At 33.8% G+C, this 26,172-nt stretch overlaps 1 protein-coding gene across 1 annotated transcript; it reads left to right on the plus strand.

Annotated features, from left to right (window-relative positions):
• The first annotated feature begins 432 nt into the window (after positions 1-432).
• Positions 433-5,970, plus strand: LOC124371588. Its single transcript, XM_046829936.1, has 2 exons — positions 433-843; positions 2,696-5,970. The coding sequence occupies exon 2, from the start codon at positions 2,708-2,710 to the stop codon at positions 4,988-4,990; it is 2,283 nt and encodes a 760-aa protein (XP_046685892.1). The 5' UTR covers positions 433-843; positions 2,696-2,707; the 3' UTR covers positions 4,991-5,970.
• Positions 5,971-26,172: the final 20,202 nt, after the last annotated feature.

Below are 26,172 nucleotides of genomic sequence, written 5' to 3' on the forward strand. Positions count from 1 at the left end.
ACACACGCACACACGGAAACACTCAACACAGCTAAGAAATTTAATTATAATGTAGTTTACACGTATGGCTGGCCATGGTCAGGAACTATGACCTGTACAAGATTGTCAGGGTCTTTTTTGTTTAAGGGCCAGCACAAAAGACCCTAGCTTGCCTATTCAAAACTCAGATCACGCGATGCTCGCCCGCTGCGCAGCGCTTTGTGCTGCTAGCTCTTTTAGAAAAAAATTAACTCGAGCTTTCAAAGTCCAAGCCCAATGACTGCTTACACACACAAAACTCAGACAGAAATAACACAGGTTTCATTACAGGCAAAATATAAGCGGTGCGAGTTTATCACTGATAAGATGAGTTTATACTAGAAGTAGTACCTGGACTACTGCCCTACGAACTAATAACACCAAAAAAACTATTAAATGCACTGTCAGTCAGGTATAGTATGTTTGTAAGGTTCTGGCCCTTAAACGAAAAAGACCCGATTGTCAGAAGGCCAGATAACAAGTTGTTACATCTATTCAAGTTCAAGGTCAGCGTTATCAAACCGATATTGGTTAGCATGATGGTTTATTATGCAACGTGCCTACTGCGGACAATGTACTATCTTGTACAAGTTATATAGTTATTCCTGTCCATGACCAATCATATGTGTAAACTACATTATAATTCAACCTCTTTGTTGTGTTGAGTGTTTCGATGTGTGTGTTTGTTTATTTATTTGTTGTTATTTGTGTCATATGTAATTTTTCTTATTTTCACAACATGTTCGGTTTTAATCACTTGATAATGGAACAGCATTCCTAAAACTAGACATCATTGACAAAACAAGTTGGATTAACGACTGAAAGGTATGTAACCGTTTTTAAAAAATAGCCTAAAAATATGCTACGGTCTGTTGCTACCGCTACCATTCACAAGGTGGCCACCCGACCGGGAATAAGCCAGGAATTTGCTGAAAACCTGGAAAATTTCAAAAATAATTTTTCCGTCTCCAAGAACGTATAAAATCATAACATAATTTGAAAGCTTCTTGAATCAAGAACTGATTAATATCGAAACATCGTATTTTACACGACGGATCGAGAAATCGTGAATGAAGATCGACATATGTTCATGAGCTACATCTGACGGAGGTTGATCTCCACTAGTGTAGTGGGTTTATCTTGATTAGTTCTAATCCTGTTCCGCGGCAAGCCTCCGCCCTCCCCACCCCCAAAAAACTTAACAATGCATTGGACAATTAAAATCGGCCGACCGATAGTTTCTCGGACTTCAGCACTAAACGAGTGGTACGCTTTAAGCAGTAAAGCGGCACAGTGGTAGTAACCGCAATACAAACGGGTTTTTTTGTACTTAAATATTATTCAGTCGTCGAAGTGACATCTCCGGACAAAGTTGTGTTTTGAAAAGACGTGTGTTAGATAGATTAGCATAGGCCTAAAATGTACAGTGATATAAACAGGCTTAAGAGTTCGGTGCGTTGAATAATATAATGTTTGACGGTTTGATAAGAGGTGCAGCGCGGTTTTTTGAGTACACCATAATGTCAGTTGGATTTTTTCAAAGCTTGATAAGATACCTGTTGGAGAAGAAAGTTGTAGGTCAGTTACAACAACTAGCGTCCTGTTACACATTAATGACAGAATGAGCTGAGGGGTGAGCAGCAGTAGAAACATTTAATGTCTAGAATTTGCGGCGGATAAGCACCTGTCGTAACCAGTGTCGGACAGTTTGTTACATGAACTGGAGAACAATGTCGGCTATTAAAATTTCAATTATAAACATTGCTAAGACTTCACTGCCATGTATAAACCAGACTTCGTCTTGACTCCCGGAACAAACAGCGATACAACTGTAACAAGTACTTGCGAGAGTACCGCTCATCAGTTTTCATGGTCAGAGATGCTTTGGTTGAACGACGGCTGGAAATCCCGTCAGTTCTCCGGTCAACTATTTATCAGAACGACTTCTACGCACACGTGACGATCGTTCGGACCATTCGAACTGTTCAAACCAAATAGTCCAACGTGCATGAGGATCTTTGTCATGTTGTTTTGTAATCCTTTACTGTAACGTAACGATACTGATACATTCTTCATGTATTGGCCGCTATTATTGGGATATATTCGGAGCCACGACACTTTCGCGGGACTCTACCCAGGGCTACCACCAACGATGAGCATCTGGAAAAGCGTGCATTGTGCATGCATTTCGGACTCCGTGGATATGCGTGAATAATATTTATGTCTCTGGAAATTTTACTAGGGGTGGGTCGTTTCTGATACTCGATACTGTGTGTAATTGGACATTTTCGACCGGGATAACTAGGGAATAACCGAGAGTTTGAAAAGAGATTTTGAGTAGTCACCCTCAGTTTTCTTTTAATAGAAGATGTAGAACAGACACTTAGTCTAATACTTGTGTAAGACTAATCTGTCAGTTTTAACTTCACAAATTTATATTACTTTATCACTTCAAGAAAACCGCCTGTAACAATATCATGAGTCTGTGTTCTTACACTAAAGTTCTCCTAGGCTTGGTCAAAGTTTGTAACTGCTTGCTTCATTTGTGAGTGTTCACATGCCTGTGTTTGTAAGTTTGCTTTAATTAAAGTGCTTATAGTTTGTGGTTTTGAGTATTTAAGACTGATGTTTTGAATTGAAATTTAGGTCCAGAGAACTAAAATAATTTGTTTTGTAGGCTTGCTAAATAATGGAAGAAGTAAACTGGAAGGAACTTGCACTGGAGAGCCAGTTACAATTTTATGAAATTCTTGGGTCAAGACCATATGATGAGATTGAAAAATCCGATTTGTTCTTATTGAAAAAGAAAGTTGGCTTTGCTACATGTGGAAGTCCGAGTGAACTTCCCAACTGTTCCAATTATAACACAGGCTATAATGAAGACCAATTAGATCATATAAAGTCTGTGTGTGACCAGATAATTAAAAAAAGCGATCATGACCCTATCCGTTTTGCTTGTACAAAGTTGATTCTTTATCACAAAAGACAAGTGTGTGATTCATCTGTCTTTAGAATTATTCAAAAATCTGGTAACATTTTCATAGATGCACATGCTAGAGTGTACGAAAATTGGGATCATTTTATGGAAAAAAATGTTCTTCCAGATTGTGAATACTGCTATCCTGTTAATGGAGAGTACAATTGCGAAAATGAATGGTTAATAGGCTTTGCATATTCACCAGCAAAGAAAATAGTTAGCAAAACTGCAAGTTGTTTAGACACAGTTGGATCTGTTGCATCTGTGGCTGCAGCTTCTGTATTTGCAGCAAGTTTATGTGTTTCTATAGCACCAGTTGTTATTACTGCAGCAGGAACCACGGCAGTATGTACTGGTGTGTACAGTGTATCAAGAAATGTCTGCAATCTTTATGACCGCAAAAAACATGATCAATCGATTGCGTTGAGTGATAAAGAATCACGATCGTCCTGGATATCTCTTGCATCTTCTGCAGTTGGTGTTGTAACATTTGGAGCTATTACAAAGGCGAAAAGTGTTGTTGAGAGTGGGAAATCTCTAACAAAATTAAGCCTTTTTGGACTTGAAGCTTTAAATGCAACCTCTGTGGTTTTCAGTGGATATGGTTTTGTAGAAAATTTCATTATTTGTTCAAACAAATATAAAAAGGGAACTCTTACTAAAAAGGATGTTTTCGATCTATCGTGTGAATTACTGTTTCTCTTCAATGCAATTGCTTCTGCTAAATCTACAAGACAATTATTAAATAATATGTCTGCTGTGGCTACTGAAACTCCAGTGAATCAGAAAAAACTGACAAAAACTCAAAAAAGAAATCTGCAAAAAAGAGCTGCAAAGAGGAGAGCAAAAGGTCTAGTAAGTGTTAAACCTAACGAGTCTTCAACAGGAATTAAAACAACCTTGCAGTTGTTACTTTTTGAAGCTGTAAAATCATATAGCCCAAGAATAGAAGATATTCTTTATTTCTTCCAGTCTATTGGACACGACATTGCCTGTTGGAAAAGAAATGAAATGTCCAATTTTGCATTGTTTAAAAATCTATCCAGAAAATTAGTACACTTATACGATGAATATAAGCATGAAATCGCTGAAGTGTTCATGAAAGTGGTTAAATATACATCTGTAACATTGGACAAAGTTAAAAGGGACATTCACATTTGGTGTGAAAAAGCCTCTGAAGAAATAAGAGCAATATTCTGTACCAAAGTAATTAATATAGAAGATCAGCTTGAAGTTTTAATTAATGATGCAGAAAGTGACATTATTGCACTTCAGGACAGTTTGAAAATAGAGTGCTCTAGCAGTGCACCCGAAACGAATACAGAGGAATATGATGATATGGATGACACGAACTTGAGTCAAGAAACTCAAAATCTGCTATCTCGGTGTGGTGATGTTTTAGAATCTTCATCTTGGTCATGCAAAGATCTTGAAGAATTTGGAAATTTATTGGATGCAGTGAAATTCACGGTTGTTAATGAATTCAAGAACAAAGTTGCAACCTATAAGAAAGCGTTAGAAGCGGCAAAATTTGCTTCAGGAGATGGTTTTGATTTAAACAAATATAACTGTATGCTAAACATCAGTGAATCTGTTGGACAGCACATGTTTAATGAGACTTTGAGAGATTTAACAGATGACAAGCTTATATACAAGCGCAAGGATTTTCTGAGAAAAATAGAAGCAAGGCCTACTCCAGTATGGGAAGGAGTGCGTGAAGGAATGTTCCTTTATTTTGGGCCTCATGGATCTGGAGATCTTTCAGATTTTGAATTATTGTCAATTGTGAGCAAAGTAGTTGAGATCCCTCTTTGTAACGAAACTTGTAATCTATTGAAAAATGAAAATGTTGCATTGATTGAAATTAATGATAATCCAGACATGAAGATAGTTTGTTGTAGAATGACTGAAGAAAAATACTGCTTCTGTTGTGATTATGGTCATAAAGTAAACTCTAGAACCTCCATACATTTTAAGTATATTTATATTATCTAATTTAATATCTGTTTTCTGTATTTTTGTGTGCCTGTTGGCCCTTATTTGGTTTAAGATAACTCCATATCTAATCTAATCACCCCCAACATTTTAATGAAATGTCACGCACCATCTCTGATTTGTATGAAACTTTGCACATTTGCTTATAGTTATGCCCTAAGAAACCTGTAAAATGTGTTTTACTAGGATTTATATTTTTTTAGTAGAATTTTTAAAATTTCAATATAATGATGAGTAGGTTCCACAGACTTGTTTGTGGAAATGAGTAATAAGATCTTTTCCGTTATACGTATATCACTATTAAAATAGAATCTTTTGGTCGTTTACTTGAGGATTAAGTAAAAATACGACTACAATGGTTGTAATAAGTTATTTTAAAGCAGGGTTCTGTAGAAGCGGATTTCTTATCTAGTATATCCTTATCTCTGTCTGCGCGATAAACAAGCCTCTGCCGACGCGCACTACCAGTGCGTGTCCATTCCTTGCAGCAAACAGGTTTATTGTAGCCTACTATGAACTTTCTTCACCTAGCGTATGCTCATAGAAGTGAAGTAGACGCAATTAAGTTTTTCTAGCAAATATCGATTTTACATAATCCCCGAAAAAATGCCCGTGGCCACGATATGGCTTTAAATTTAAAACTCGATAAAGTGGGCTTGTTCTAAACGTGAGTGTCGTGAGTACAAATATGTTCCTGTCGACACATATTTAACCGGCTTAAGACTCAGATATTGTTTTTCATTTACTGTTGGTCAAAGAAATGAAGAACAATAGAATTTTGTGAACATGAATTAGAAATCAACGATAACACTACAGTTGATTGGTGTAATTAGCCTATATGTTGTGCCGACAATATTCTACGCAACCCTATTAAGGGGAGCAGGTCGATGAAAATTTAAAAAAATTAGAAAAATTTTTTATTGCATTTTTTAATAGTTTAAAGTGTGTATTTTAAAAATATGTAAGTATTAATGCTCAAATAAATTTATAAATTACCAAAAAAAATTCACAAACAAAAGATGTTCACTAGTTTTTTGCAGCAGTTCGTAAGATGTTGGCTGACACAATCATATATATCATGTGTGTTAGTTATAAGTATGTTATTGCTTTGCTCTGTTGGTCAACCTGGTACTGACAACTGGGAATACAGATGACAGAAAGAATATTGCTTTATTTGTTTTGATATGCTTAGGAGGTTATGTTATATGTGTTTGTGTCGGATAATTGTGTTTTACTAAAAGTGTTGCACTTTATTCATAGTTAGTGGTAGATTAGGAGTGTGTATTGTTTCTTGAAGTGTTTTACAACTTCTTATAACCATGCCAAGAGCAAAGGTTAGTTACAAAACTAAATCTAAACGTGAGTTTAGAGGAAACAAGTACCGTAAGTTGGACTCTAAATCTAGGCCTACCCAAACAGATTCTGCTAGCCCTAGCCCTAGGCCTACTACTAATGCAAACATTAGCTCTGCTTCTAAAAAACTGTCCTTTGATAAATATGACAATTATGAAGGAACTGGAATGGGTAGTGTTATTTTGGATCTTAGTTTATTTAGTGAGCAATTAAAAAAATTTGTAAAATGTAAATTCTGCGATAGCGAAGACTGCATAGAACTTTGTACTACGGATAAGAAAAGATTTGGATTGGCTGTGAATATTGAACTGAAATGTTGTGTTTGTTTGGAATCAACTAATTTTTACAACTCTAAAAAAAATGAGAATGGAAAATATGAGGTAAACTTGAAATTTATTTACGGCATGAGAACGATCGGAAAAGGTATCAGTGCAGGTAACATTCTGTGTTCATTATTAGACTTACCTTTACCACCTCAAAAAATAGGACCTTGTAGTAACATAATATATCAGGCTGTTGAAAATTGTGCTAGTGAAAGTATGAAGCAGGCAATTGAGGAATCTGTGTCTGTAAATGAGTGTGAAGAAACGTCAAAAAGAGATTTGACGGTTTGTTTAGATGGGTCTTGGCAAAGGAGGGGACACAAGTCACTGAATGGGGTTGTCAGCGTAACATCATTAGATACTGGCAAGGTGTTGGATGTTTCCATAATGTCCAAATACTGTCAAATCTGCACTGTACATGAAAATAAAAAAAAAATAGTACCTGATCATATATGTTCCAAAAACTACGAAGGGTCAAGTGGCGGCATGGAAGTTGCGGGTGCCCTAGATGTTTTCCGAAAGTCCAGAGATCGAAATGTACGGTATGTACGATACTTAGGAGATGGTGACAGCAATGGTTTTAAAAAGGTGGTTGACGATAAGCCATATGGAGATGAAGTAGAAGTAAGAAAACTGGAATGCGTCAATCATGTCAAGAAGAGAATGGGGAGCAGACTAAGGGAATTGAAGAAACGGTTGGGAAAAATAAAACTAAAAGATAATAGAGCAATAGGGGGCAAGAATAGGCTCACAAATAATGACATAGACAAGCTGCAAGAATATTATGGCCTAGCTATAAAAAGAGGTGGATCAGATCTTCAACAAATGGTTAAAAATGTGTGGGCAACTTATTTCCACAAAATATCGAATGATGACACTCCGCAACATGGCCTATGTCCAAAGGGGCCGGAGTCGTGGTGCGGTTATAATAAAGCCGAAGCCCTACATCAGACTTTCAGCCATAAGTCACACAATTTGCCATATCAAGTAATGGTACAGATCAAACAAATTTATAGAGATTTAGCCAATCCGGATCTTCTAAAAAAATGCCTTGACCAAAAGACTCAAAACCAGAACGAAAGTTTCAACAATGCCGTCTGGTCTAAGGTGCCTAAAAATGTTTTTGTAAGGCTAAACACTCTAAAACTTGGCATATATGATGCAGTTTTTAACTTTTAATAATGGATTCACCAGCAAATTGGATGTGTATAACAAGCTAGGAATCAAAATGAGCGAGAAGTCTGTTGCCGCATTGCGAAATTTTGATACAATACGATTGAAAAAGGCAGAAAAATCTGCTTTAGACATGACCAAGGAGGCTAGAGTTGCTAGGAGGAAAAGAAAACTTGCATTAGAAGAGGAAAATGAAGACCCAGATGACCCTGAGTACGGAGCTGGGATGTTTTAGCAGCAAAAGATTAGTTTAGCAGTCATTTTTGCCTTTACCGGACATTTCCCGGAAACTTGGTTTTTTTCATATAAAGGTACATGTATCTAAAAAACTATAAATGCTAGAGAATTGAAATTTGGTATGCATATAGAACAGTGCAATTCCAAATGGTGTTGCATCTTTTATCATTCTATCTAAAAAAACAAATGAGTAAAAAAAATTTTTTTACACACAATATTTAAAAATTCCTAAAAAAAATTTTTTTTTAAAGATTTTTTTACTAAAGTTGCAAGAGATGTTTATAAAGGAGTACTCTTTGCCTACAAAAAATTTGAAGGTTGTAACTTACTTAGTTTTGACAATACATGTACCTAAAGTTTGTAAATTTAACATGCGCGGGATAGGAACGACCCGCTCCCCTTAAAGTTGGAGGAACGAACGCTACCGTAGAAATTAATGAAAGTTTTATTTTCTCGTCGTAAAAACAATGTTGGACGTGTACTACCAGTGGGTGTTCGGAGGAGTGTGTCGGAAAGTCGTGAGTGTTTTTTGGTAGCCGTTGCTGACTGTTCCGTGGCTCAGCTGTTGCCCATAATTAATAATATATCCGACCAAGAACAACTATTATTTCAGACGAGCGGCAAGCATATAACGGGATCTACAAAGTATGTTATAAACACTACAGTGAACCAATACATACAATTTCTTTGATCTTAACAGTGGTGCACACACACAAACAGTTGAAAGTACTTGGCATTTGGCAAAACAGCGTAATAAAGATCAGTGCGGGATCAGTCGTGCAATGTTAGACTCATACTTGTACGAGTTTATGTGGCGGCGGAGACAAATGATTTATTCAGGCGATCTACAAATTGTAATAGGCTACGTCTAGTGAAAACAACATTCGACTACAAAACTTAGCTGCGTGCAATAATCAGAGTCCGTGCCCAAATAAATTTCCACCAGGTCGTACAAAAAATATAAATAAACTAAGCATTCGCGCAAGTATTAAGACAACACTAACCAACATTTAAAAAATTACTACATGTAAATAAATAAAGAGTTGACTAATTGTTACAAATAGTGTGCATTACAGTTCATGTCCCTGAACTAATTAATTTATTTATTTATATATAAATTATATATATATATATATATATATATATATATATATATATATATATATATATAATACGGCATACGGGTATATACGGCATTATACCCGTATATGTAGATATAATGTTTATATAAAGACCCTGCACTAATACAAATATAAATATAACTAGGCATGAATGTGAATATTAAAAATAAAACTAGACATGCATTTTGTGAAAGACTACTACATCTATGAATACAAAACAGTCATGATATGACTTCTAATCAGTGCTCATTAATAAGTCCATATATCAATCGAAAGACTATTGGGCCATGCAATATACAGATAATAACACTAAACACATGCAGAAATTAAAAACAAATTAATTTAAATAGCCAAGCAGAAGGGATTAGTCAGATTCAAAATATTCAGTTAGGCTGTAGAAAGGGGTATCCGATATCTGACAACCAGGATTTTAGGACAGGCCCAAACTTCTGTACCGGGAGCTGTCTAACTGTAAGGGGTATGGAGTTTAACATTTTAATGCCTGTAATAGGGAAGCAATATGAAATCTTGTGTAACCTAGATCTATTTACATGGACATCAAGGCATTTCCTTGTTTCATACCTATGTACACCTGCATTAGTGATGCAGTCATGTTCTTTATGCTTAATTGCTAAAAGACATTGGTATATATATATATATATATATATATATATATATATATATATATATATATGTATACATACATACACATTGTACACTGTCATCTGATGTTAAGAAAACAGTGGTCTGCAGTGTTTAAGCAACTGTGCCCCACTTAGTACTCTAAGGGCTTTTTTCTGTAACCGAATAACTCTAATTACACTGGCAGAGTGCCCACCCCCCAAGGAAAGGGCAGGTCCTTTCCTTTAGACACAAAGGAAAGGACCTGTTCGAGGAAATACTACGCAGTATCGCCGAGTATTGGCCTTCTTTATCGATTTGAACAGGTAACTAACTTGAATATTACGTATGCAATTTGACAATGCAATTTGGGAATGCATTTGACAGGATTTTAAATAGTGGTATACGTATAACGGAAAAGATACGAGTAATATATTCAAAAGTTATCATTGTTCAGGTATTAATAATTAATATTTTGATTTGAAAATTTCTCCTCAGTTTAATAGAAGTATTAAGTTTACAAAAATTCATTCATTTAAGTAGCCAAACTTTTTAAGTTGTGGAATTTATTTTGCATAACGTTATTATAATTCTACAAACCGCTGGGAAGCTGGTAAAGGTATCAAATAAAACCTAAGAGATAGATATATATATATATATATTTTTTTTATTGATATGAAAAAACAAAGTAGCTTTTTTGGGTGTTCAATCTTAAATAATATCTTTAATACCACTAAATAAAAGTTAAATATTAAGGTGTATGGTACTTGTATTATATGTATATTTTTAAGCATATTTTCAAGAACAGTCTCTTTAAGATATAATATCCCATCTAATATGTAGCTTCTATCTTAGAGAAATGTAATTCTGACAATTTTACATCATTTCAGGAAAGTTTCCATAACTGGTTGTCTCTGGTACAATGACAAAACATAAAACATTATCTAAAGGCACAAAGCAAGAGTCTTTTCTGAGTTATTCCATGTCAAAAGAACCAATAAAAATAGTTTTCAAATTGACCATCAGGTTTGGCTAAAACTTTTATATTAAATATTTATACTCTCTGAAATCTTGAAAAAATCGACTCTCTGGCTATGAAAAATATCCATCATTGTTTACAAAAACTGGTTTCCATTCATTATATATTTGTTTTGTAACAAAGAAAAGGAGTTGATATCAATTAACTCACATGTAATTATATCTTCAAAGCAGACTGTACTGAATGCTATACGAATAATGTTGAAATGTTTTGGCACCTATGATGTTTTTTTAACATCTCCTGATCCATTATGATGTCTCTCTTGTTATGGTGTTCTCACAAAATCATGCATTAAAACATATAAATATTTAAGAAATGTAAAAAGAATTTTTTTAAAAAACAATTTTGGTAGTTTTTACTAGAAAATTATTTTTCCCCCAAAGGGTATCAAATTAAAGCCCATAATACCTTCTTTAAAATTAGTTTTCTCTTAGCTCTCTCCATATTTCTGTAAGTGGATTAAGATATAAGCTGTAAAACTGTACAAGTCTTCTTAGGGCATAAGTATAAGCAAATGTGTAGTTTCATGTAAATATAAAATAGTGGGTGACATGACTTGAGTGATATGTTCTTTTTTGTGTCGAGTAATGAGTGTTAAATATAATTCTGACATCTTCTGTGTAGTTTACATTGAAACCTAAAAGTTGTTTGAAAATAAATAATTAGCTTAACATAGTAATTGTTATTGTCTTAAGTCTTATGAACTAAATTACTTTTGTTTATATGATAGAACTGGGTTGATGTACTCTCTGTTCACATTGGTTTGAAACCAATTAAAAAACCGACTGTATTTTGTTGTCTCAACAAATAATCTCATAAAGAAGTATTGTGCTTGATAATCACTAACATAAGGTCAGAATAATTCTCATGTTTGGAGGGAGGATCTTTTGTCATCCAAGTTGATTCAATACATATCAAAGAAGTGCCTTCAAATTCAGATATAGATGTACAAGAAACATGAATCACTATATTAGGCCTAATGTTTACAATAGTAGTTATTTAGTTTATTTATGCTAATAACATTCTGGAATGTATTTTGCTTTAAATATAATTTGTTCAAATAAAAGGCAGCATTATTTTATTTCCTTTTAACTTGTTATTATGTATCATTTTACTTCTCATTTAATGTTAATATTACAAATTGATATTACAGTTTATTTGCTCTTGTACCAATCTTTGTACACAACATCTTGTTTTATTAGACAGTTATTGGCTTCTGAGTGGTGATATCACTTGGGTTTATTTTTTGATCTCATACTGTGGGTGTCCCAGTCAGGTATCACTTAATTCTGTTAGTGAGGCAGTACATTGCCGCATTTTTTAGCTTCTTTATTTTTTATTTATTAGGACTTTTTGAACCTGAAGAAGAGGGTAGATTTTAATTCTCAAATGTGTAATATCATACTATCCTTTTGAACCATATTGTGGTGTGATAACAGCGTTGTTTGTCTTCTTAATGCGAGACATATGATTTTAGATGTATTGACCAAGGTAATCTTCAATAAAAGGTACAAAGTATAGCTCCAATAAAATTCCTTGAGAAACACCTCTTTTAATTCATTGGCCCAGGCCTGTCAAATTCATGTTCTCTTCCAGTAACTTGCTTAATCTTCAATATAATCCTTCTTTTCTATAAATACATTTCAAACCGCTCTGGCATTGTACCATTGATGCCTAATAAGCTAAGGTGTTATGATATTAAACTAATCAAAGCAGTTATAGGCTTTATTTCAATCCTGGAAAATACATCAAACCATTATTCCCTCCTCAAAGATACCAACTTTGTAATCAGCTACATTTACGAGACCACCCATGAACCCATATTGTCCTCTTGGTAGGTTGTAAATAATATCTAAATATTCAACATCAATTTTAGGGGACAATTGGCTACAACGAACGTTTTAAACATTTCTGGCTCGTCTATAAGGGGCAGATACCTCTACGTAAAAACAAGAAAAATAAAACTATAAATAATATGTATGGTACAAACTAATTATTCAAAGGGTCTTTAAGAATCAATTTAACACCAACAAAATTTCAGTAGCAAAGCATTTGAAGTCAGCACTTCCATCGCAGTCTTCAGGGACACTGTCAGGCTTTGGTGGTAAGTGAAATAGAAAAGCTTTCGACCAATGATGGTGAGGCAACCAAGTAACTGTATATAGATCATGGCAGACTACAGTGATTTATATAGACAGTGAATGCAACTAGTGAGTAATAAGACGTATACACCACACACTGTTGACAGCATAGGAGTATCTTGGGGGGGGAGGGTTTGGGGGTTGTAAAAAATACAAATTGGTACAAATATTAAATGTAAGTTAGTACATTTTAACTTGTGGTAAACTAGAGGTATACTTGTAGTCGAACAAAGTAACATATATCAGTTTTGTTTTAATTTGTGTAATTTTTTACTATAACAGCTGACATATAGTAAACCACAAGACTAATGCTTCGTAAGTTTTCGGGATGACTAGTCTCTCTGCGACCCGTGGGGGTTAACTATCATAATACAGATCTCTCTTCTTGCATTCGGGCGAGAGAGACAGCGAGCAATAACCATGTAGGGCTAATTTGTAATAGTCTTAACGTAGTTCTCGTCGCTTTCGTTGTTGGCGCTAGTCGTGTATTATGACTTGGGTTATTAATGAATACATATAGTTGTAGTACTAACAAAAATAAAATATAAGTACAAAACCTATATTGCTAGATTATACCATTTAGAAATATTATAATTCTTAAAAGTGGTTAAATTGTGTTTGCTGTTACTGTTATACACTTCTGTATTGTTTCAACCAAAAGATGCATACAGAATTAGATGCTTATCACGTGTTTTATAGTTGACCTAACTATAAAAATAAAATAATGAACTTTCAACTTTTTGGTAGTGAACTTTTGAGGCCATGAAATAACCCATTTAATTTATTTTATAACGTATTTTAATCAAATGTTTTCAAAAATTCTAAGTCCATAATCTAAGCAAAAAAATATTGTGGCCATTTAAAAAATATCTGGCTTGAAGTTTGTTATTATTTAATGTTTTATTTTACACAATAGAACACGTTTTGCTTACATCGATATCAGGTGTAAAATATAAATCAATAATAGTAATGATAAAATAGAATTCGCGATAGGTTTCTAGGTTGCCAACAGTAACAAGTAAGTTTTATCTTCAAACTTCTTTAATTTATAATAACTATTAATTCCGGTGGGCCATTGATATGTAAAATGTAAGCATTTTGAAGTTCTCATCTGTTAATTTCTAATTTCCTGATTAAGAAACTTTGGCTGTACAGTAACACGATTTGTTTTTCTACATCTGTATCATTGAATATTTTATTCCAATTTATGTATTTACTAATATTTTTCAGTTTTATTTTTTCAGTTTCAATGTACTTGCTTCTAAGAAACTGCTAAATAACAACCAAATTTTGTATGTGAAAGATTTAAAAAAATTTCTATACTGTGCCCCCCCCCCCCTGTCAGATATCAGGTTGATGTAATAGTTTGTCTGAAACTGTAACCCAAAAGAATGTCTAGTATGGCAATGGAGCCCTTGTTATCACTAGTATGATGACATTAAAATCGCTAAGAAACAAAATAGATTTATCTTTCGTCGATTTATATTCGTGTACGTTCATTAATTATAACGATAGTAACTAACCAATCGTTATAATGTGTTTCTGTCACACTGTGTGTATGAAAACCCAAAATGCAAGTAGTGGATGTCAACTGCTCAGCCGCGATAAAAAAAACAAACAATAATTTCATATTTCGAAATGTGTGTAGTTGTATACGTAGCAAGTATATAATCTATAAAAATACATATAAATTTATATCCCAATATTTTTTATTAGGGATTGAAATTTAAAAACATTTAAATGTCAAATACATATTAGTAATACAAATATATGCCCATATTTTCAAGTCAAATATATGTATATTGAAAGCCCATATTAGAGAACGCACAAATTTTAGGTAAAAGGTGGAGGATGTGTCTTTAGTTTTTAAGATATCGCCATTTTCCAAGTCTTTATTATTCTAATTAATACATCATTTTCTTGAAATTTTTATTATCGATCAGTCTCCAAAAGGGTACATTTTCGCTTATGTTATAGCCGTTCTTGTAGAGCATAAAATAATAATATTAATAATAATAATAATAATGCTCTCAGATGGCTGTCAAAGGAGGGGGGGGACCGTGCCCCAGCTTGCCTGGGAGATACGGAAAATTTCTAGTGGTAACCCCCCTTTAGGTCATCCTAATGTAGATACGCCTATAGATGATTGTGATCTATAGTAAGATTTATGTAGGTTACAAGCAGTATCATTAATAAAGGCAAGGCCGTTTACGCTTACTCAGATTATTAAGCTGTGCCGGGCTAATAATGTATTAGAAATATTATTTAAAGTTGTCAAGCAATTTTGGAAAAATAACTAGTTGGGTCACACAATGTCTTAAATGTATTTATCATATAAAACATTGGTTTGAATTAAATAAATAGTAAATAATAGTTTGGCAAGTAAGGATCCATAAACAAATATGGTATTCTTAAAAGTAATAAACAAGATCTTACACATACAGTCAATGAGCCAAAATATGGCAATGTTTACACATAACAGCTTTTTAGTAAAATAAATTCATATTCAATATACATAGTTGATATAATACTAAATACCCTGTAAATAACTTTTAATCGCTAATTAAAGAAATTCGTTATTTGCAGGCTCCTAATTGTTGTAACCTCTAGGTGAGGAGTCCCTTCACACTTTTGAGCTGGCATTGGCGTCGACATTATCATCTTTACACAAAAAATAGGCAATTACAGTAAATAATCCAAATATTTTGTGTGGGAGTTTTTTACAAATTCACTACATTCATGTATTACCAGAAAGCTTACTTCTTTGTCCAATTGCCCATTTCAATAATATTTAATTCTGATGTCATAACATTTACACTTGAAAAATTGTAAGCATTTTTTTGGATTGCAGCCACTCCATGGACAAGTAATCCTAGTTGTAAAATTTAAACTATTTTGGTACTTAAAGTTTTACTGTTATTAGTAAGAGAAAAATCTGAGCTGGCAGAATCAATATTTTTATAATTATCATTGTTCTTACATATTTTTGCACTGTTAATTAACATGTTCCTGTTACCCTCCTCATATTTGAAGCTATAGGTAATTTAGAAAAAATATAAGAAGACGAACACATTGATCAGCTATTTGCTAACATTTGCAGGGAAACCCTTCTTAGCTGTACTTTTCAGTGACACTAGTTATGATCAAGTTGATGATCAGAAACTTGGAAGTTTACCTTGTAAAGGCTCCCCGGAACTCCGTAACAGGAAATGTAAGAAAGTTTTTTTTTAGAAATATTAAATTAAACATTTAAAACGTTTTACTGCACCCAATATTTTGTGCAGGCCTACTAGGCCTATCTCTAACAGAGAAAAATCTGTACAAATGTTATTATATTTCTATATATTTTTATTTTGGTATGTTTAAAACAACACTTAATTCCAAAGGTTCCATTTACATTTCTATTAATTCTCCAATACAGTTGTATTAAATTTGAAATATACTATAGATATGATAGTGAAAATCTCCTGTAAATGGGTTTTTTTTTTACTAAAAACATATAGATGCAAAATCACATTACAATTATTTTAAATGTATAAAATAATACGTGTTTTAAAGTAAAAATGTGTTCTTTTTGTAATAGCACCTGATATTTTAAAATATAATACTGTCCAGAACAAAGAGGTCGCTCAGATTCAGATTACTGCCATCTTGAAAGAAGTCACGGGCGTTTGGGAAAGTTGTCTCTAGTTTGTAGCACTATAATACGATTTCACACTGGAAGTACACTCAAATCCAAAACACACATCTTACACACTTATAAATTCAAACCATGTTTAATCTGGGGTAATTACATTACCCAGAATTTACAATCATTTCACTTCATCCATACCTAAGTCACAACACCCGTAGAGTCTACATAATAATATGTAGTTGAAAGAGAAAATGTATTCTTTGTATAATATAAGCTTATAAAATGGTTAGATCAAAATATGTTTTATTTAAATTTTCTGAAAACTAAAATTATATTACTCTCGCTGCCTAAAAACCAGATAATTTTCTTCAAGATCTTGTCATCCACAGTTGTGACAATTACCTCGACACTACATTTGGATCTGTAGATAATATGAGTAATAACAAATACTTAGGTATCATATTTGATCGCCGATTACAATTGACAGAGCACATAGAATTTCTAAAACATAACCTCGGTAAATATATATTTGCATTTCGTTAGCTGACTCATGTTCTAATCAGGCAAGAGGTCAGATTGGCGTACTACGCGTTTGTCCAATCGCTGTTCTCTTTTGGAATAATTGATTGAGGGGGGTAGATTTGCATACAAACAAATATTCGAACCGCTCATTATTGTTCTAAAAACTAAATATAAAATCAGATTTAAAAAGCTCCGGCGCTTCCCAACTGACATTCTATACAAATAAACTCAAATATAAACCATTATACAACTTTATATCAATAATCTCCTACTTTTTATTTTTTTTTTATTGCAATAACCTCTTTTCTTTAGTTTCTCATTCACATAATACCCACCCACTACTCCAATAGTACTGGAATTCGATTTATCATAGTGAATAAATCAATCTCATCTACTAATTATTGTTACTACATGTCATAAATTTTGTATCAAATTTATACACTACTAATATTGTTTTGCACCTTCAATTTTTATTTTTTTTAGCGCATTAACATAACTTTAATTTTACTTTATCAGATGTCGAGTCACTGATAGGGATTAACTATTGACGGATTTGACCTCTGTCTCTCCCTCAACCCATTCCTTCAATGTTGGCTGCCTATAGTTTAGGGTTGTGTCTTTTATAAATTACATCAAATAATAATATAATAGTTAAATATCTATTTCTCTTTGGAATAATTGTTGCAGTTATTGTTTTTAATATTTTTTAGCAAGTCGGGTCTACGTACAGGTACTATTGCCCATGTAGACCCATTTTTAGATCAACCTTTCACTCAGATAAGGCAATAATGTAGGTAGGCTACTATAAGAAACGTGTTTTATTATTTTTATTTGTTCCTTTAGTATAATAATAATTATAAAATGTATATTTTCTGTGTGTTTCTATATATTATACATTGTTGGAAATAAACTAATTAATTCGTTTTTAAAATGTGCTATACTAAAGCCAATTCTCTTTTATTTAATAAATAATCTATCTATATATATATAAATGCGAATGTTTGTTTGTATGTTCCGTTATAACTCTGGAACCAATGCACGAAACATCGTGAAATTTTGTACAGTGATTCTACACGTTACTGGAAGTAACATAGGCATACTTTTAGAGAGGTGGCTGTTTCGCTGTTGCTGCTAGTCCCATTCCCTCCACACACACACACACACACTTTATACACTGTTACACACTTTATACACTGTTACACACTTTATACACTGTTGCACACTTTATACACTGTTATATACTTTAAACAATGTTTTGGTGCCACGAATTTTAATTTTTTTTACGATCGGTGAATTAACATATTAGTTTTAATCTAGAAGAGATTGTATATGCACTATCCGACCAAATATTATTGATTTAGAAGAAATCACTTAGAAAATTTGAAAGAGAAAATTTAATTAATTAATTTATTTATTTATTGGACTGGCAGAGTCCCATTTCCTTCACGCATGCCCTCACGTACACACATTTATTTTAAAAATTATCTTTAATGTAGGCCCTCTATAATTATACATATTGTAAATTCACAATTAATTCCTTGAGAAAACAATGGGACTCTTCCAATGTTATACATAGTTCCACGACTTGATTCATTGTAAAGATGAAAGGTATAGAATACATAATTATAATTATGAAATTGATAAAAATCTATTTTTAAATTATCAAGCAGTAAATATATTAATTTTACAAATAATTATTGAAATGCGCAGCGAAGCGCGCCGGGTCCGCTAGTATATTTCATATACATGTGTTAATGGTAGTTAAACTGGTAAGGATTTTCTTAAACAAAGCACTCCTGTATTGATAACTATTGTCAAGGAAATGATTTTTATCATATTTCAAATATTTTAATTTAAGAACAAGTGCTGATTAACTACAAAGTATTGACCCAAAATACGTATGGTCAGTTTTCATTTTGTTGTAATTGGTCATAATATTATATTGTAATAGTATTTATTATACATCTGAAATCAGCATAAACAACGAACTACTTGTTATACGACCTAAAGTCCAATCATCTACTTGTTTCCTATATCAGGCGATAACATCAAGCGTAGCTAAACTTACAAGTTTTCATCAATTAGTTACTGTACACTAATTTAGTCTATATACTTTAATTTTTAATTTAAACATTTTTCACTGATACTAATAATTCTACTGCATTTATATTGTTCATTGTATTGTGCAAATAATTAATATTGACTGAGCATTATACTCGTAGAAACCTATCACTTAAAGGGGCTGGAACAATATAATTTATGTCTGTCCGCACGATATTTCAACATGAACCATCCTATAGACTTAAAGTTGTGCGTGAAGTTTCATTTCTGTACACAGTATACGGTAAGTGTGATAATAGTGCATGTCACTCCGTGAGATTTGGCTGATATTTCTTGAATATTTTTACATTGCTTTTATGGGTAACCATGATGGTAGAATAAATAAACTTGTAAACAACTCTGCACACTTAAAAAAGATTTTAACACCTGACATATTTACGCTTGGTGTAGCGTAACTATACCAAGAGGCAACATCATTTTATTGTAATTTTGTGTGTAGAATTTTAATATCTAAACACTGATATGAAACCCAATTCAAAAAACAAAAATGTGAATGAATTATGTGTCAAGATATATCAGAAAGAGTTTATCCGTAGATTTTAAAATGTAAATACAGTTCATTTATATATAGACAAGAATTAGTTCTATGATGGAACATATCCAACCATGGACTTTGTTAAAGCACTTTGTTAACTCAGTACTATGACACAACTTCCCTTTTGTTTGCCAGGGGATGTCAAAATTTCTTTTCTGTATGATTGTCTGTCTATCTATCGATAATAAAATGAGGTATTGACTTGAAATGTTGCATTCAAACTTAGCGAAGCATGCTATGTGACGTGTGGTATTGCATACTCCAATCTTGTATGTTAAAAGTTAAAAGTATAATGATTTATCTTGATTTCTTACTTAAGCGTATGTGTACTTTTTGTATGCGTTCAATTGAAAAGAAAAATTTATCCACAAACTACTACTCTACAAATTTATTAATCTACCCTATCCAATTTTAACCTACCAAACCCAAATCTTAAATCAGATAAAGAAATGGTAAATGTTTCGTTGTATATTAATTTGGCATAAAATTATTTATGTCAATAACGACACATTATTTTACAAACATTTGTAAACTAGAACTTGATCAATCTACATACGGTGTTCAATAAAGACTGGGCCCGGGATTTCCCCATACTGCTCTGATAAGACATGATGCCAGGTTTTTCCAATACCTTTGGACCCTATTGTTTACCAACAGACATTGAATTGCTTAATGTCTATCACAAAGCCATCAGTGCTTATTTCAACATCAGCTTGGTAAGTGCCGCCTCCAACGTTTTATCATGTCCAGTTTGCGTGAACAACGATATGCGATTAAGTTTTGTGTTAGACTCAACAAAACTGCGACTAACACTTATGAAGACATAAAGCAAGCTTTTGGGGATGACGCAATGTCTCGTGCTTCCTGTTTTCGCTGGTTCAAAGATTTTAAGGAGGGAAGAGAGGACCCAGAGTTGCAGGGAGGAGATGGTGCCCCAGTTACTGCTCTCACTGAGGAAATCATCAATACAGCAGCGGCAATGATCAAAACCGACCGACGTCTGACCGTCAGACAGACTGCTGAACTCCTTGACATATCGGTAGGTAGTGCTCACACAATTTTAAAAGACAATCTTAACATGTCTAGAATGTGTGCTCGTTAGATTCCTCGTTTACTCACACCTGAACCAAAACAAAACCGTGTCGATGTTTGCCTTGAGTGGAAGCGGTTCGTTGAAGAAGATAGGGATTGGTGGAAGAGTGTAATCACTGCTGATGAGTCCTGGGTTTATCAGTATGACCCTGCAATGAAAATCCAAAGGACTGAGTGGGTAGAAAAAAATGAAGGTCTCCCGAAGAAAGCTAGGGCAACTAAATCTGCAAACAAAGCAATGGTCATTACTTTTTTTGACTATAAAGGAATGGTGTACTCATTCAGTTCCACGTGGACAGACAATCAATGGAGACTATTACAAACAAGTTTTGGCTACATTAATGAATGATCACATTTCTCGAAAGCGTCCAGAACTTCGAGGAAACTGGAAACTTCATCACGACAATGCGCGGCCTCACATTGCACAAGTTGTGACAGAATATTTGGCCAAACGAAACATTAAGGTCGTGGCCCACCCACCTTATAGTCCTGACCTTGCGCCCTGTGACTTTTTTTTGTTTCCTACTGCAAAAAAGGAATTAAAGGGACGTCGTTTTGATTCGGAACAGGATGCAGTAAAGGCTTTGGAGGCGATCCTGAAGAACATGTCAAAGAATGGCTTCTCTAACGTTTTCCAGGCATGGCAAAGGCGCTGGAACAAGTGCTTTTCACTTAATGGGGAATACTTTGAAGGTGAAAAATTTGATGTAGATCAGAATTAAATAATAAATGTTTTATAGACACAGTCTCAGTCTTTATTGAACAACCCTCGTATTTCTTTATTCAATAATAATATGAATTACTATACGATTCAAATGATAACCTCTCTGTTACTTTAAACTGTGCATAGAATTTTGACCGCAATGTCGGTAATCGCCGGCCGGTGGAGGGTCAATCATCCCCTCTCTAATCCCTCCCTCCACCCCACTAACAACCCCACTGTTGTCGCCGGGCTGCTTGTTGCTCGTCCAGCGTTCGTGCAATGCGGTGACGTGTCTCTGTGTCGACATTGACAACTATTCAACGGTTTATATTATGGAATCTTGCAAGATAAATCAAAACCACTTCTGTAATTGTTCACTAAACAAAATAAAGACAAAGTTATAAAAGTGAAGGATCTGCCTCAGGGAGGAGTTCAGATGATGAAAGTGGTTTGCCGGTAGCAACTGTAAGTTCAAATAATTAATCATTTTTAACAATACCCGATACAGAAAATGTATCGAAATGGAATATACATCGTCTTATGACATATAAGAGAGAAAAAAAGAAGCGTTTCCATGCAAGAATTGTTTATTAGGTTGCACGTTTCTCATCTTGGTGCTATCAAAAAGGAACGTACTTCCATTTCTGAGGAATAGTGTGCCTTTACAGTTATATGTAATGGGTTCAATAAGTCTGCCCAACTAACTCCTGTAACAAAAGAGATTTTTCTTCACAAACAATGAGTAGGCCACTTGACAACTGAGACCGTATCTGCTAAAGCAGAGATCGAAAATGTATGTGATAAAATGAATGTATCCAATCTCGTATCTACTATTAAAATATTTATATCAGTTGTATAAATAGAGTTAGCTGTAAATGATTCAATAAATTATGTAGGAGCTGTTCACCACTTTCACATTTTTATGGATAAACTATACACTCTTTATAGCAAATCACATAAGAACTAAAGATAACTAGCAGATTGTGCTAGTGAACATGATTTGCAGATAAACAAAATTGGTCTATTTTGGGCATGAGGTGGGTATCCAGTTCCTACGAAACAGTACCGGCCGTTTGGTATGTCTATCAAGCATTGCACTCCCATTTTAATAATGCCCAAGAAGACAAGAACAAAACCACTAAAGAAAGTAAGAAAATACATTTATTTCCAGCCATAAAAAACACATTAAACATCCATAATAAACTAAGTATAGAAAAGGATCTTCGCATAGGTCCTGTGTACGAGAATCGAGTACGATCAGTCCACTTTAAGTTAACTAATTGATATATTTTAAATAATTAACAACAAGTTCACACATTCTTTGTTTTTAAAGTGGAAATAACAGAAGCAATACGTCTGGCCGTACAGACTGTGTCTCTAACTATAGCAAGATACAAATATGTAGTAAGATTATAATCCATTAAGGGCATAAATAGTTTTGCCCTGCGTAACTCATTTCCAAATAGCAAACATTCTGGGCATTTTGATTTCAGAACAGACATAATCACAAGGTGTACTTACTACCACCTAATTTATGGTACATCCATCCTTCCTATCCCACACATGCCTACACACACCACACGAGCGCAGACACGGCTCACAGACACACACACAAACAGGCTCACTCAAACAAACACCCACGCACAAACTACCGAGATACGTAAGTAACCCCGGCATTTAGGTTGGCCTGTAAGTGGACTTAAAGACATTATCAATCCCTGGTTTACCTTCTACCTAAATCTATTAGTCAATTATTAACTATTTTCTCATGTGAATAGTAACTGCATGTATCGGGAATTTTCATTTGGTGGGGTAATTTTGAGAAAACAATACTAGCTATATAAAAAGTGTCTAAAATTTATAGATTTATTGATTCTTGGTGTTATGATACCCGAGTTAATCTGTGTTCTTCTAACGTATGGGTGGTGGTTTTTTAACGTATTTGTCTTGATTTCAAAAATATATAAGATTATTGTTCTTGCATATAACTGAGTTATATTAAAAACCTTGAACTCATTAAATAATTTTTCAGATGGGTAACTAGTTGGGTTTTGTAACGCCGCTTTCATAATGGCTTTCTGTGAATTATGTAATGGTAGAAGAATAGCTTTATATGCTCCGCCCCAAGCAATAAATCCAAATTGCAATAATGATTGTACATATGCGTGATAAACTGTTTTCATTAAAACTGGTGTTAATATTTTATAAAGAACAGAAAAAATATATATATAAACTTTCTCAATCTATTCTTTAACAATTAATTGCACATGAGCTGTCCACTTAAGTCTACTATAAAATATTACACCGAGATACTTATAATCTGACACTCTTTCAACAGTTTCGCAGCCACATTCATTCTGGCCTGCACAAGTATGGAGTTTCAAAGTAAGATTCACAGGATCTCCGTCAGCTCTCAGTGATATTGCCATGCACTTGGTTTTATGTAAGTTAATTGTGAGCTGATTTTGGTCAAACCATCGCTTGACAGTGAGCAGCCGCCGCTCCATATGCTTCCCTCCAGCTGGATCCCTCGAACAACAAGGCTGTGTCATCTGCATATAGAAAGATCTTGCTACCTAGTAGGTTAATTTTACCAATATTGTTTATATAGATTAGAAACAAAAGTGGTCCTAATATACTACCTTGAATAACACCATATTCAACCTCTATGATATCCTAAAATTGAAACAACCTGATATCTCTCGCTTAGATAATTTTTAAACCATTCCAAAGTCGTACCTTTAACACCTATGCAATCAATTTTTTTACTAATACATCTCTTTTGACTAAGCTTTGGCTAGATCTATGAAAACTATCAGTACCTTCTTATTACGCCCAACTGCATCATGAATTTCTTTTGTAAATGAAAATAAGTTATCATTTAGGTTTTTTATCATTCCGAAAGCCAAATTGGTTTCCATACAAAAATCCATGATTAATAACGTAATTTTGAAATTGGTTTCTAACACACTTTTCTAAAATCTTGGCGAGGACACTTGCAAGGGTGATAGGCCTGAAACTAATTCACTGATTGTTTGGACCTCCTTTGTATATGGGTATGACTTTACCCGTTTTAAATGCTACCGGATAAATACCTTGCCTAAAACTAAATTATTAATTACGTGCAATAGTGGAAATTTAAGAACTTGAATATTTTCTTTTATGGACCAAACTGGTAGGTTGTCCAGCCCGGGGGCGGACCCACCTCGCATGTCTTGTACAACTTTTGCAATATCCTGTTAGTGACGGGTTCCAGCTGAAAGACAAAGTCCACCCTGTGCATGTCGTCGTCCACTACACACTCGGTCACAGGAGGGACAGCGCCTGCCGGATCAGTTCCTACTCCGCTCACCGCCAACCGACATATATGCACTCTGATACTTGTGGCCCCATGCATACACAACGAACTATACAAATGGAACGCGCTCTGGGCCGGAGAAACCGAGCCGAAATCCTGGGCTGCGTTCCGAGTCTGCAGGCGCTGGAAATGAGCAAGAACTCACTCCGCCCAGATGGCAGGCATTATAGTAATGATCTAACATCACTTTGAAACGCCTTCTAGACTTAATAATATTGTTAGATACCACCATTTATGTATTATTACAAATGTTAATAACTGCTTTTCACCGTGGATTTTTATTTTTAGTTAAAAAAACAGATTTTTGTACAATATCAAAATAACTGAGATTTTGACTTGGTATTTTACTTATAAAGTTGGAAACGAAGATGTCTGTAAGATTAAAATATTTCCCAGGTGAAAAAAACATCATTTTTAGTGACAGTATTTTATTTCAAAGTAAACTACATAAAATTTACAAACATGACATACTTAATCTACGTGTTAGAAAATAAAATTATTTTTACAAATTTTGCCTTATTCCTAAGTTGGATGTTTTTGTAATGTCAAATGTTTTTTGTTTTGCGATGTGAAGAGATATTATTTAAACAATATTTTAATCACAGTTTTAATTAAAAATAACCCGTGGCTTCCAGTGAATTCGTCATAAGTTAAATGCTTCTTGAAAACACTACCAGTAAACTGGTTCCAAACTCTCAATGTCAATTCAGAAGTGGTCGCATTTGTTTGAGATAACTTGAGCAAATGACAATCTTTTAAAATGTTCAATACATCATTGCTTGATGTAATTAATTTACCCTTAGATTTAAAATCAATAAAAAGTTAATGTGTTCTAAGATCAGAATCATTGGCATGGAGTACAGAACTACAATCGTTATATTTAATACATTTTTCGATACGTCTTATAATGACGCCACAAATATAGTATAAAATTTCATCCTTAAAACTAGAACTATCATAATTTTCCACAATATACATGGCACTCTCAATTTCGTCTTGTATATGAGATGGAAAATAAAAAATTGTTGGAAAATTTTGAGACATTTTCTTAGTGTGTTAGGCAAATTTAAATGGTAATCAAATGTTTACTGCATAAAACAGTATGTTTTGTTGGCTTAAAATTGTTTCTCTTTGTCGCAGTAATCCACTTTTTTAGTAAATCGTCATCATTCAATGGAAAGCCAAAACAAACAAATAATAAAATACAGG

Source organism: Homalodisca vitripennis, unplaced genomic scaffold (assembly GCF_021130785.1).
Source record: "Homalodisca vitripennis isolate AUS2020 unplaced genomic scaffold, UT_GWSS_2.1 ScUCBcl_1691;HRSCAF=5637, whole genome shotgun sequence".
Taxonomy (NCBI): domain Eukaryota; kingdom Metazoa; phylum Arthropoda; class Insecta; order Hemiptera; family Cicadellidae; genus Homalodisca; species Homalodisca vitripennis.